The sequence below is a fragment of the Eulemur rufifrons genome, chromosome 4 (assembly GCF_041146395.1).
Source record: "Eulemur rufifrons isolate Redbay chromosome 4, OSU_ERuf_1, whole genome shotgun sequence".
NCBI lineage: Eukaryota > Metazoa > Chordata > Mammalia > Primates > Lemuridae > Eulemur > Eulemur rufifrons.
In genome coordinates, this window is record NC_090986.1 from 10,040,010 (window position 1) to 10,052,335 (window position 12,326).

A 12,326-nucleotide genomic window follows, 5' to 3' on the forward strand; every position below is an offset into this window, starting at 1 on the left:
CGTGTCCTCAGTGCACAGTCAGCACAAAGGGCAGTGAATGGGTCCCAGCCACTGACTTTGGGGGTGGGTTCCCCTCCCGCCCACTCTCTGCCCCCACAGAGCTCGAGGCCAGAGCTGGGGCTGCTCCGCAGACAGGGAGGGACCACAAGGCTGAGTCGTTGCCTCCCCTGGGCCCTGCACTTGGGGCACTTTGCACGGGTCACTTCCTTCCTGTGCCACAATTAGTTTGTGGCCAAATTTGGGAGTGTGGAAACAAGCAGCCCCATCCACATGCAGTGCTTCCTAATACAGATGCTAACGTTTGCAGCCAAATTTACCATCCTTAAAAATTATATAATTTAACCTTTATAAAGTAATGATTAATTTAAAAAATTTAGATTTAGATTGTTTTCCATATTAATCTTTCTTCTCATTCTTTTTATCATTTCAGGTGACTGTTTAGGTCTAACTTAAAATTACACATTGGTCATCTTGAATTTTACCTAGTTTAATGTTTAAAATCATGTATCATTATGAAATTCATTAGTCATATTTGGACTGACCACATTTTTATGCAATCTAACCCTTTTCTACTATCTTTTATAATTATCATTTCCCAACCTTCAAACTGGGAAACTAGAGCACGCACGGCCCCAGCAGGGGGAAGCGCCTCCGTACCTGGACTCTCTCTGTCGCCGTTGGCCACAGCTGCCTGCACAGGACTTTCTTGAGGACGTCGGGGAGGAGGCTGACCGTGACCAGCAGCACGACGGCCAGCCAGGCGGGCCCGCTGGACAGCATCTGTATGAACACGTAGTACATCCTTTGGTAGTTGAGGAATGGCCTGTGCGGTGGAAGGAGACGGAACAGAGACGTCAGGTCAGCAGCAGAGACTCACCCCTGACACCTGTTCCCTGCTCGCTTGAGGCGGCCTTTTGTTCTGGGAGTCACTGAATTTGTCACTGACACTCACTGCGAAGCGGTTTAGCCACCTGCTCCAAATTGACCACAGGAGAAGTGGGATGTGGCCCCTCCCCTGTGAGGCTGGAGGACTACAGATGGAACGGGGGGAACAGAGCCTCCCAAGTTATGTCCAAGGCCAAAATAAGGTCCCGACGTTTGGTTTCTGAGCAGCAAAAGAAAAATGATTAAACAGTGGCATTCTTTTATCTCGGAGTCTCGATCTGATCGATGCTTATTAACACGGAAAAGACGTGCCGTGCCCTGACTCACAGAGCGGGTGACGACCTGGAGCTCCTGCCATCAAACACAGAGTTCAGAGCTCAGGACGATGTTCCCACCAGGAACACGGATGACTCCAAGAAACTCCCATGTGGGGCTCTGTGAAGGAGCCGGCAGGATGATGAACTGTGGGCTCAGTGCAGACCCGAGCCACACAGCCCCGTCCTTACATGTTGTCACCCGACACTTCTGCACAGCCCTCTACACGGCTCTGGAGGCGCAGAGACAAAGCCCCTCCCTCCAAGAACACATGGCTAGACTGGGGTGGACAAGGAAAGAGGACATTAGGGCACAGCACGGTGAGTGACGAGTAAGGCACAGGCACCCAGAGGATGGGCCGGCTGGCTGGGACCCACCTACACTGACTTTCTTGGTATGTTGGCTGGAGGAACCTGCCTGATGCGTCCCCTGGCCACTGGGGGTCACCAGCCGACCAGGGGAAGGGAGAGCCGCGCAGCCCCGGTCAGGGCCCTGTGGAATGGGGGCGTTTTCACGCCATGTCCAGAGGTGGCCCCCTCTCCCGGGTGCCATGCTCTTTGCTGCAGACACGGAGTGGAGGGGACACTGCACTGGCCCGTGGCCAGGCAGGACCAGGATGAGGCCAGCCTGCCCAGTGGGAGGGGACACCTGCCCGCGTTGAGGCCCCAGCTCCAGCCCTGCTCAGGGGATCCGGTTCGGAAAGCCTCCATGCACAGGGCGTCATGGGGACACAGACAGAGCTGCCACGGAAGTATGAGCCCCGGGGTCCCGCAGGAAGTGTAGGAGCTCACAGGCTGGGCAGAGGCAGCTGTGCTGGCACTGAGAGAGATGCTGGCTTTGTCCCAGACTGATTACACCAGCCTCACTTCCTGACCGGTTTAGCACGACCATCTCAGAACTGACCGCCCTGGCTGCGTGGCGATCGCCAGCTCATCTTCACGCGCAGCCACCCTGGTCTTCATAAAAGTGCGACCTGACGCTGCCGTGCCCATGGCATCCTCATGTGACTGGTCAGCTAACCGCCACATCAGAACAGAGCCAGGAGCCTCCTGCCGACTGTTGCTCTTCACTCCTGAGGCCCCCAGCCTCGCCCTGAACCTACTGCTGGGCCAGAGACCCCACCCCCAGAGCCAGAGACCCCACCCTGGAGCCAGAGATCCCACCCTGGAGCCAGAGACCCCACTCTGGAGCCAGAGACCCCACCCCCAGAGCCAGAGACCCCACCCTGGAGCCAGAGACCCCACCCCCAGAGCCAGAGACCCCACCCTGGAGCCAGAGATCCCACCCTGGAGCCAGAGACCCCACCTCCAGAGCCAGAGACCCCACCTCCAGAGCCAGAGACCCCACCTCCAGAGCCAGAGACCCTACCTCCAGAGCCAGAGACCCCACCCTGGAGCCAGAGACCCCACCTCCAGAGCCAGAGACCCCACCCTGGAGCCAGAGACCCCACCCCGGAGCCAGAGACCCCATCCTGGAGCCAGGCTGCAGTGGCCCTGTCCAGCCCACTGGCACCGAGGCTGGTCTCATGGAGATATGGCCCGGCAGGCACTCAGCACAGCACCTCATTCTGGGAGGCTTTTAGTAAGTGTCAGGTATTGTGATAACAGTGATTTTCTTCTGGTTTCAGTTTAAATGACACCTTTTCTGAGCCTGTCAATATGAAATAGGCCCCTTGGCACGGTGTGCCATCTGTCTCCAACTGCTCGCTCATATGTGGTGCCGTTAGTTACGTGTCTCACCCGAGCATGTCAGTTACAGGAGCAGCCTCGGGTCTGGCCCCCACGGCTCCCCAGGGACAGGCGCGATGCCCAGCACACTGGAGACCTTCACCAAATGTGGTCACAGCAATCGAGGTTGTACAGGACACATGCTTGATCCCCAGTGAAACGGCGCAGGACTGGGAAGGTACAAACAATCATGCAATGCTTAGCAAATTCTTACCAGATAATTCCTCCCCAGAGCAGGGAAAAGACGATGTAGAATAGCAGGGACCCCCAGATGACAAAGTGGTTTATCCAGGTCCAGTAGTGTGTGTCTAACGCAAGCTACGAGAGAAGAAGGAGGTGGTGAGCAGGGGAACTCCCTGAGCAGCCAGCGAGAGCCGGGACACAGGAAGAGCCAGAGGAACAAACAACAAAACAAACACAAACCCATGACCACGACTGAATGCCTATGGGAAACTGCTTAGGAAAACGAACAGAACCTTCTACTGTCAGCGAGGAGAGGAATGCTGAGACGCGGTGGCCTTGTAGTAACAGCTTTCCCAGAACCCTCACCTGGACCCTGGGGAGGCCGCAGGGCTGTAGATTAAGGCATGGGTCCACATTACTGCCCAAGAGGGTTCCTGTAGGAATTTTTCCGTATCACTTTTTAAGACTCAGTCTGATACATTTGGAGACTTTTGTAATGGTATTCTAAATAGAATATGACTCGACTTTAAAAAGAGCTCAATCTTCCAAAATACATTAATCTGTTTCAATGAAAATGCATTTTGATTATACTAGGGGTAGGACCAGTGGCCATTTAAGAGAATTCTAACCTGAATTCTTTTATAACGGGACCCATTCCTCAATCCAGCTTCAGTGTGATTCTCAAAGTTTGCATTTGGCTCCCCAGGTGAGCTGAGCCACCACTGGCTGTTTTAATACAGGAGGTGACACCGAGGACAGCCGGACAGCCAAGGCTGGCCTGGCAGAGGCAGAGAGTCTCTGGCATCAGTGTGGATTTCAGATTCAAGGGGTGCAGAGGGGTGGGACCCACATGTAGCAGAGAAATGTGTACTCAAAGTCATTTACCTTCAGCGTGACTGTGAACACCATCACTGTGAACACGAGCATCCCAAAGGTCCAGTTTCCAAATATCTGGGAAAAACAGTCCACGTAATCTCTTGTTATTATGTATTTTCCCTCTTTCACAGTCAAAACAAGTTTTAGAAAATGCACCTCATTATTCTTGCGGCCAACGCTTCACACCCCAAGATATAGGAACTGCGTTTCCTTCTTACTAAGCAGAATGTAACGCCGGGAGCACAGCAAGGCCCGGCTTCCTGGCAGCATCTCCCACCGCAAATTCTGAGCCTGGGTGACCGGCTCACAGGCCACCTGCTCTGAGCTCTCTGCCACCCTGCTCCCGGCCCTACTCAATTCTCTCAACCCCTACAAATGTCAGTCTCAAACTGAGAGCATGAAAAACACCCACCTTTAAATACGCTCGATGCAAACTCAGTACGTTCAAACCTCTTTCTTTTCTGTTTTTATGTGGAAGAGGCATTTATCTGATTACCTCACTATCCTACGTGTTTCAGCCTTAAACTCGGTAGAGTTTGTGTCAATTTCCCTTTGAACTCAACTCAAACACCTGCCTACTGTTGTTGAAGGGGAACAAGTGCTAGAACGTTCTGTGAGTAGACAGCTAGAGAAGACACCAGGGCACGGACAGGGGAAACACGGGGATGGGACTCTGCTTGGGAAACCTCGGGAAGGGAAGACGTACAGACGGACAGGACAGAGGCCGCCCTCCTGCAGCCAGCCCAGCCATAGCCACGGCTCGCCAGCCGCCTGCAGAGAGGCCGCGGGCAGAGGGAGGACACAGCCAGACGCCCGCGCCCGCCTGGCCAGACGCAGTGAGAACTGGCGGTTTGTGGGAACGGGAGTCAAACCCATGGAAACAACACACTTCTCAAGCACAGACAAAGACACAAGCAAAGTAAAGGGGCTGCTCCTTCACACTTCCTTCTCTTAGAGAAAAACCAGTCAATTAGAAATTTGATTCTACAACAATTGTTTTCTTTGAGGACATTTTTATACTACACAAGAATCGACCGGTTTCTAGTTTGTCAGATTCTGTGAACTGTGCCCCTCAGAGAATGTTCCTAGTATGTCTTTAAAATACAATGAGTTTTAGTTTATAAAGAACTAAAAAGCGAATACAAATGGCTTTTCTTTATTGCTAGCTTTCAACCAAAGAAGTATGGCCATAACTATACCCCACAATTCAACCCAGGTGAAGGTGGAGGTCTGAGTCCTCGGATGCACTTAGTGGGGTAAGATCTCATGTGCAGAATTCTACAGAGAAAGTGCAGGACGTTTTGCAGCGAACACTGACCCCGGTCCCCCATCAACACCTCCTTCCTACCTCATTCTTCATTTCCTTGTCAGCAGCAAAACTAGGCCCTTTCTTTTTGCTTGGAAACATCAGGCCGGCACAGCCACTCTGCCCCCAGGAGACACTCGCCATGTCTGGAGACATTTCTGCTGTCACAGCTGGGGGAGGTGCCACTGGCAGCCAGTGGAGAGGCACGGGTGCTGCTGAACACATGGGACAGTGGCCCATGGAAGAATCATCCGGCTCCAAACGTGAACAGAGCTGAGGGTGAGAAACCCTGTGGTGTGCTCACCGAAACGTGTCCATCATCAATGCTTAACTTTCGGGGCAGGAAAACTTATAACTCTAAGACTGGTGGTGGCTTGGCAGCCTCCTACAGAAATGTTCCGACAATAGGTGTCGGGAGCACGTGGCTGCCTTGTCTGATTGGAAGCTGATGTTTTTGCCAAAGGGAGAACCTATAGTCAGGTGAGGGTGGCTGTGTACCCAGATGGGTGGGTCGGGCCCCAGTCCAGCTCCCTGCTTCCTCCCCTCAGTCCCCTCACTGGCTATCCCAACACAGAACTCAAAAAATTTGAGATAATAGCAAAATGTGGACGTCGAGGTTGCATAACAAGGAACATGGTGCCACTGGCAGCATCCAAGTTCAGGGCAGCTGAGCCAGTCGACTGGCTTCGTCTCCCCCCCGCTCTGCCTGTGAGGTGCAGACCTGCCTCTGCAGCGCCCTGCACTGGGTGGACTTTAGCCAGCCTGGAAAGACCAGGGAGGCCTCCGGGTGCCCGGGCCAGCAGGACACCTGGGCCACAGTTGTGGCTTTTACAGGAAAATAACAACAAAGCGAAACTCTCTTGGGCCCAGAATCGGGGATTCTGTCAGAAGCCCTGGGAGATGTGGACCCATCTCCTCCACCATTGCCCTGTCCTCTGCAAGCTCACTCACTGGGGACAGTCACCCTGCAACTATCTCTGTAACGTCTTCTTAATTTCTTTATTTACTTCAAGTGGGAGCCCCCAGGTTAGTTGCCAATAGCCAATTGATCATGGCAATTGCTGGATGTTAGTTAGCAGGACCTGGGGAGGTGGGATGAGCCCCTGGACACCCATCCCCTTTCTCAAAGCGGGGTCCAGAGAGACAGTTTCTTTCCAAGTGACATCAGCCCCACTCCAGTGATGCTCCTGCTTCTGATTTCCTTGGGACCTGATCTCCTGCATGACAACACATCTCAGCTGAGGACGTGACTGACTTGACGGCCTTGTTCCCATCCTAATGAGAGTCCAGTAGAACCGTCCTCAGGCCAGAGTCACCCTCCACTGGTTGTGAGTCCAATCCCACCGGGAGAATGAGTATTCTTGTAGGAAGTGTCTGGCTCAAAAACGCCCTCAAACTCAAGCCAATTTTTATGTGTAAAAATATTCCACGACAAACACAATTCGAGTTTTGTCAAGGTCATGGTCAGGGCATGTCCTACAATCCCTTTCTGCTAGGATCCCAAATTCTCGTCGAGGCCGCTGGTTTGTTTGTTCTGCCCACGCTGTCGACAGCCCATGTTGCAGCTATTCTCTTGTCATTTCCTGACTTCTTTGATAGCATGTTCCAAACTCTTAAGTGCTCATCTAGGAATACTCTGATGTCCAACAATAATAAGATAACTATTGTGTTAAGATTCTCATTTGTGGCATGAAATTGAGAAATAATTATGGCTTATTACATCTGTGCAGAAAATGCTCTAGGAATGAATTTGTCTTTTAAAAAAGCTGTCAATAATTCTCTTATTCCTCCAGGAGTTCATAGGATCTATCAGATTCCTATAGAATGACTTAGACCCTAAAGAAAGGAGTCTTCGCCTACTGACAGTCAGTAGAAAGGAGCACCCAGACCCCAGCCGCAGGAGGTGTGTGCTGGTGCCAAGGGAGCTATTGGAAAGAGGTGGGCGCCACAACCACCCAACCGCTACCTGAGGACCAAGAGGGCCGTCAGCCGCCTACGGCCGCCCTCCTACAGAACCAGCCTCTGACACTGTTTCTGGGTTAGAGGTGGGAGCTGACACCCTCCCGAAACAGAAACCAAAACATCAGGAACCCAGGAAGACCCGCTGCCCCGGAGACACCGAGGCACAGTGGGAAACCGGCCGCCCCCTTGGCCTCGTGCTCACCATGGAGCACCTCAGTCATCCCGCCCTGTGAACTCCTTCCTCATGCGTGATGTGCACAAGTGTTGAGCCTGCGAGTTGTCACTATGATGAGGTGCCATGACTATGGTTCGTCCTGGGTGCACAGCTCTAAGTCTTGGGGTGGGAACCCGTCTGGGGCTTTGGTGCATCAGAACACGTGTGTCCTCTCAAGTGCGTAACCAGGGACCAACACTTCCCGCCAACTGGCACCTATGATCCTGCACACTGGCTCCTGTCACCACCAGGGGCCACAAAAGGTTGTGTGGCAGCTGTGTCAGGCCCCCTGGGGTTCGAGCTCTGAGTGACGGCTGTCTAGCTCCGCTGAGCTGGCTCTGAGGAGTCCCTGGCCACTGCATTTCCTGTCCTGGCCTCTCTGCCTCTCATTGCCTCAGATTCTAATGAGCAGTTCTGCCCCCTCGTGGCTGACCACAGGATTGCGAACAAGGGTGAGGACAGAGCACCACAGAAAAGCATCACCCTGGGCTTAAGGCAGGATTTATGGGGCCTCCAGGCACCTGCAGGGCAGTTGGGGAGGGAAGATCCAGGGCCTGGGAAACAGGAGTTGTTGGGAACCCTTGGGCCAACCACATGCCAGGGCTCCAGGGACCCAGGGACCCGGGACGGGGACGGCACTGTGGAGGCACCTGAGGGAAGGCCGGAGCATGCTCTCTAGAGCAGGGCTCGCCTGTGTTCCCCCCCTGAAATCGGTCCCCTTGAGGCATTCCTTGGAAGTCCCTGTCACTCTCACTCTGAGACGGAAAGGATTAAATGATCGAGAAGCAGCAGGGGAGGACCAAACCCTAACCCTACAGAATCCTGAACCAAACATCCCATGAAAGTTCGTTACCTGACCTTGTGTAAGTCACTTAATCTGTATGAACTTCAATTTCCCCAACCTTCATGTGGCATTAGGCCTGACAGCAAGAAAGGCCGATGTCCGTGCTGGACAAGCAGCGGGCACCAGGGCTATAGGCAGGCCACGGGGTCCTGGATCCCACCTCTCAGCACACAGCACCTTAGTTCTCCTTAGGACACAGGAAGACACTTACTTAGAGCCTGATCCATAGGGAAATCTTATAAAATATACATAAGAATTGGAAAATAGCCCTGTTTACATTTAGTGGCCTGGTGGAATTCAGGAGTTATTCAATTAAAATAAAGTAAGACAAAGAACAGATAGGAGAAGATGTAAAGATTTTAGAACAGTGAAATAAGATTTTAATAAATTCTCAAGGTTAATTTAGTAAAAATTGATTTAAGTTATAATGACATATGACAGCATCCTCTAGCAAGGAGGAAACGGAAAGAAGTGAATAAATGGGTAAACGAATCGCACAGGACGGGTGGCAGGACTATTGTGTTTCAACCCAACGGTATGAGGAATAAACAACAAGAGGAAAAGAGAGGCGTTAGGTTAAACAAAAAATGAAATACATTTCTGCTTGTAGGTTACACTACAGGGGTTGCTAAAGAGTAGTTTTCTCTGATGTCAGTGGGGTGTCTGTCTGAACAGCCAGTTAAACACTGTGACATGGAAGTAGGGCAGGACTCTGAAGTCTCCCCACCCCTCTCGCGGCTCTCTCAGGTAGCACAGGTGTGTGTGTTCAAATCCACATCTGCAACGGCCTCACATACCTGCATATGCTGCCATTTACTGAAAGTCGGGGGAAATTCAAACAGATCGAGTCAGTTCAAGAAACATCCCTGACTCAACTGGCAACCCTGACACAAAGAGCCAGAGAGAATACACCAAGTACAAGTGATCAAAATGTGCACACACCTCTCTGGTGCAACTTGAGCTCTAAGGTGAGTAGAGGGCATAGCAGCTAACAGTATTTCTACCGACAAAGCACACAGAAGAAGTCACATTTGAAAATATTTTCGAGAAATATTTCATTTGTAATGCACTCCAAAAACACAGAGAAAGGACAAACCCACAATCGTCTTACCATGTGTGTGCTGGTAGTCATTATCTGAGAGTGGGAAGGGAAGCAAGTAGCAAAAAGAAAAAAAGCAAGATACAAATAAAACAAACCCCCAGAAATTATGCAACAACCAGAGAGCTGAACGACCATTAGAAAACTATACATCTACTCATTGCAAAGGAAACAGATACTTAAGTACAGTGCTTGGGGAAAAACACTACAGCGTGCTAAATATGAAATTAATTCCCATATAATGCCTGCAGGATATAATTGACCCCCTAGATAGTTAGCTAATGGTGAACTGTAAGTTACACAAAGCCTAAAAAACCCCAGAAGAGTATTTCGTTACGGTTGGTGGAAGGCTCCGCAGAGCGCAGCATTTGCCAACACAGGGCACTAATACCACGTGTCCTTCAAAGCAGTTCGATAGACAGACACACAGATGCATTTATCTAACCCATCAGGCTGTACTGAATTCCTGCTCTAACACAAGGATGGTGGGTTTTGAAGGGCTAATTCCCAAGTAGCTAAGTCAACAAAATTGAGTCCCGTACTGACCTGTCCATTGTTGGTCACTGTTGTATTTTCAAACATGAAATAAGCACCAAAGAAGAATACCAGAGCATCAAACAGTCCTAAGAACGTCCAGTAGATGAACACTCGCCAGCGGAGTAGTGCGTTCTTGGCAATGTCTCTGTACAAGGAAGATTGGGGAAAAACTGTGCTCAGGTGATGTCAGCACATGGCCTCACTCCCTGCACGGCCGCCGTGTCTGCCATAGTTTGGAGTGGCTGTCCCTCTGTGTCTCCACATGGCAAACCATGCTTGACCAACAGACAGCACGCTTGTGTTCTGTGGCAGCAAATGCAAACTGTTCTTCGGATGTAGTTTCACTACATGCAATGTCTTTGGGCTGATGTTTATTTGAGTATTTCCTCTCTCATTCTTAACTGTAATATCCTTATAGACAGATGCAAACTTGTACTTCTGGAAGTAACTACCATAGAGTAAATGCACACATCCAGCATTCTCCAATTAATGTAGACTGAAGGCTTCCAGTTCGCTCCCCAATTCCTGGTGTGATGTCTTATGCCTGCTAGTTCAGTGAGAGAATTTGCAGAGTTCCCTCTGGAAGCATGTCTAAAACAGAGCACTTTCCTATCTTCTTAGATTTATTTTTGATTATCAAATATACACGAAAAATTCAGAAGTTGGCCTTTTTATTGTTATCCTTAGTCACCTGCAATGATTGTTTTGGGCTCCAAGACTTCAAGATCCCCTACAATGGCTAAATGTTCTGAAGAGGAGAGCAAAGCCCATGCTGTGGCTCCTGCAGACCCCGGCAGGTAAAGCAAACAGCCTGCGACTGCCGGTCTGGGTACAGGAAGACTGCACAGAACTAAACCTGCACAGCATGTGCGTGCACACATGTGCATATGAGCACACACATGAGCATACACGCACACACACACAAGAGCACCCACACACAGGCATACATGCATGCACACATCCACATTAGCACACAAGCACATGTACACTCATGCATGCAGAAGCACACACACAAGTACACACATGCACAAAGTCAAACAAATATATACATGTACATACAAGCACACACACGTGCAAGCACAAGCACACATGCACAGACATGAGCACGAGCAAGGCCAGGCAATCTGAACGAGACTGGTGAATGTGACACCAGATCACAGTTGCTGACTGGGGGACACTGGACCAATACAGGCACACAGAATCCAGCTGTATTGTTTCTTGCAACTACATGTGGATCTAAAATTATCTGAAAAATAAGTGTTTAATTACAAAGACCACAAAAACAGTAACACATCTAATCTGCTAGAGATCCCAGAGGGCAGTTCTCAAACAGCACAAAAACATCTTTACCTCAGTATAAAAAAAAAAAAAACTTCTCAGAAGAAAAGAGCACACTGAAATCAGACTGTTAACTTTTTTTTTTTCTTCAATGGATGGAACATAATAGTTTATAAAGGATGGTTTGCGCCATAAACTCACTGGGATCCCACTGGGATGGACACTTTTACCCCGGTTCCTTCACAACCACCACAAAGCACAGGCAAGTGCAAACCGGGTTCATGTTCATCTTGCGTGCAGCGTAAATCACCTATCGACACTTGGAGTGTATTCACTTAAATCACATTGCTTCCTGTTTAAAGAATCTCCTAGAAGCAAGTGTATCAGCTGATGCCTGTCGGGCGTTTATTTTAAGGAAACTCTACACTGCTCCCTGGTTGCTCTCCATGCTCTAGAGGACTGCTGTTCCGAGGACGGTACCTGTACAGGGACGGGTCTCTCTTGAGTGTGTCTATGCTAACGTGCTGCTCCATCAGGCTGTACAGGAGGATCGGGAGGGAGGTGAAGCTGATATTGTACAGCGTCAGGTACGCAGTGTCATACAAAGTCTGGAGAAAGGAAAAAATCAAACTGAAACAACACCCCACTGTAGTTTTATGAACTTTTTTGATGTTTTGATTAAATATATATATTTCAATAGGTAAAGAACCACAAACATGCACAAAGCACATCTAAAATGCATAAAGAGCCATCTTTCCAGATGTCGAAGGACCAGGACAACTTCCAAAGCTTGATGTTGTGAACTAGGATTAAACCCACAGTGGCAGAGGCCTCACCTTGGCCTGCCCCCTGTGCCACTGCAAACTTGCCAAACAAGGACAAAAGCTGCGTAACAAGTTTGCAGCTCTGCTCACCATCTTCAAACTTTGATTACTCCAGTCCTGGTCACTTCCGATGAAAAGAAGTGGCTGCCATCCGTCAGTGCATAGGAGTGACAGGAGGAGGTGCTGGGAGCCCCCGCCCCTCCCAAGGCAGAACTGCCTGCACCTCGCACGTGTGGCGTACCCCACCAGCCAGATGCCGGGATGGCCCAGACACCC

The 12,326-nt window shown here is 50.3% G+C and overlaps 1 protein-coding gene across 7 annotated transcripts in view; it reads right to left on the bottom strand.

Annotated features, from left to right (window-relative positions):
* ATP11A (ATPase phospholipid transporting 11A) overlaps nucleotides 1–12,326 on the bottom strand; it is a 149,238-nt gene that overhangs the window by 7,233 nt on the left and 129,679 nt on the right. For all 7 annotated transcript variants that reach the window (XR_011233480.1, XM_069467559.1, XM_069467558.1 and 4 more), the window contains exons 24-28: nucleotides 11,707–11,834; nucleotides 9,958–10,093; nucleotides 3,996–4,061; nucleotides 3,142–3,245; nucleotides 658–823 (exon numbers count right to left, since the gene is read on the bottom strand). Coding sequence is in view for 6 of the 7 variants with exons in the window: in XM_069467559.1 (XP_069323660.1) it covers nucleotides 658–823; nucleotides 3,142–3,245; nucleotides 3,996–4,061; nucleotides 9,958–10,093; nucleotides 11,707–11,834 (600 nt within the window). In the remaining variant the exon portion in view is untranslated. The remainder of the gene's footprint in view (nucleotides 1–657; nucleotides 824–3,141; nucleotides 3,246–3,995; nucleotides 4,062–9,957; nucleotides 10,094–11,706; nucleotides 11,835–12,326) is intronic.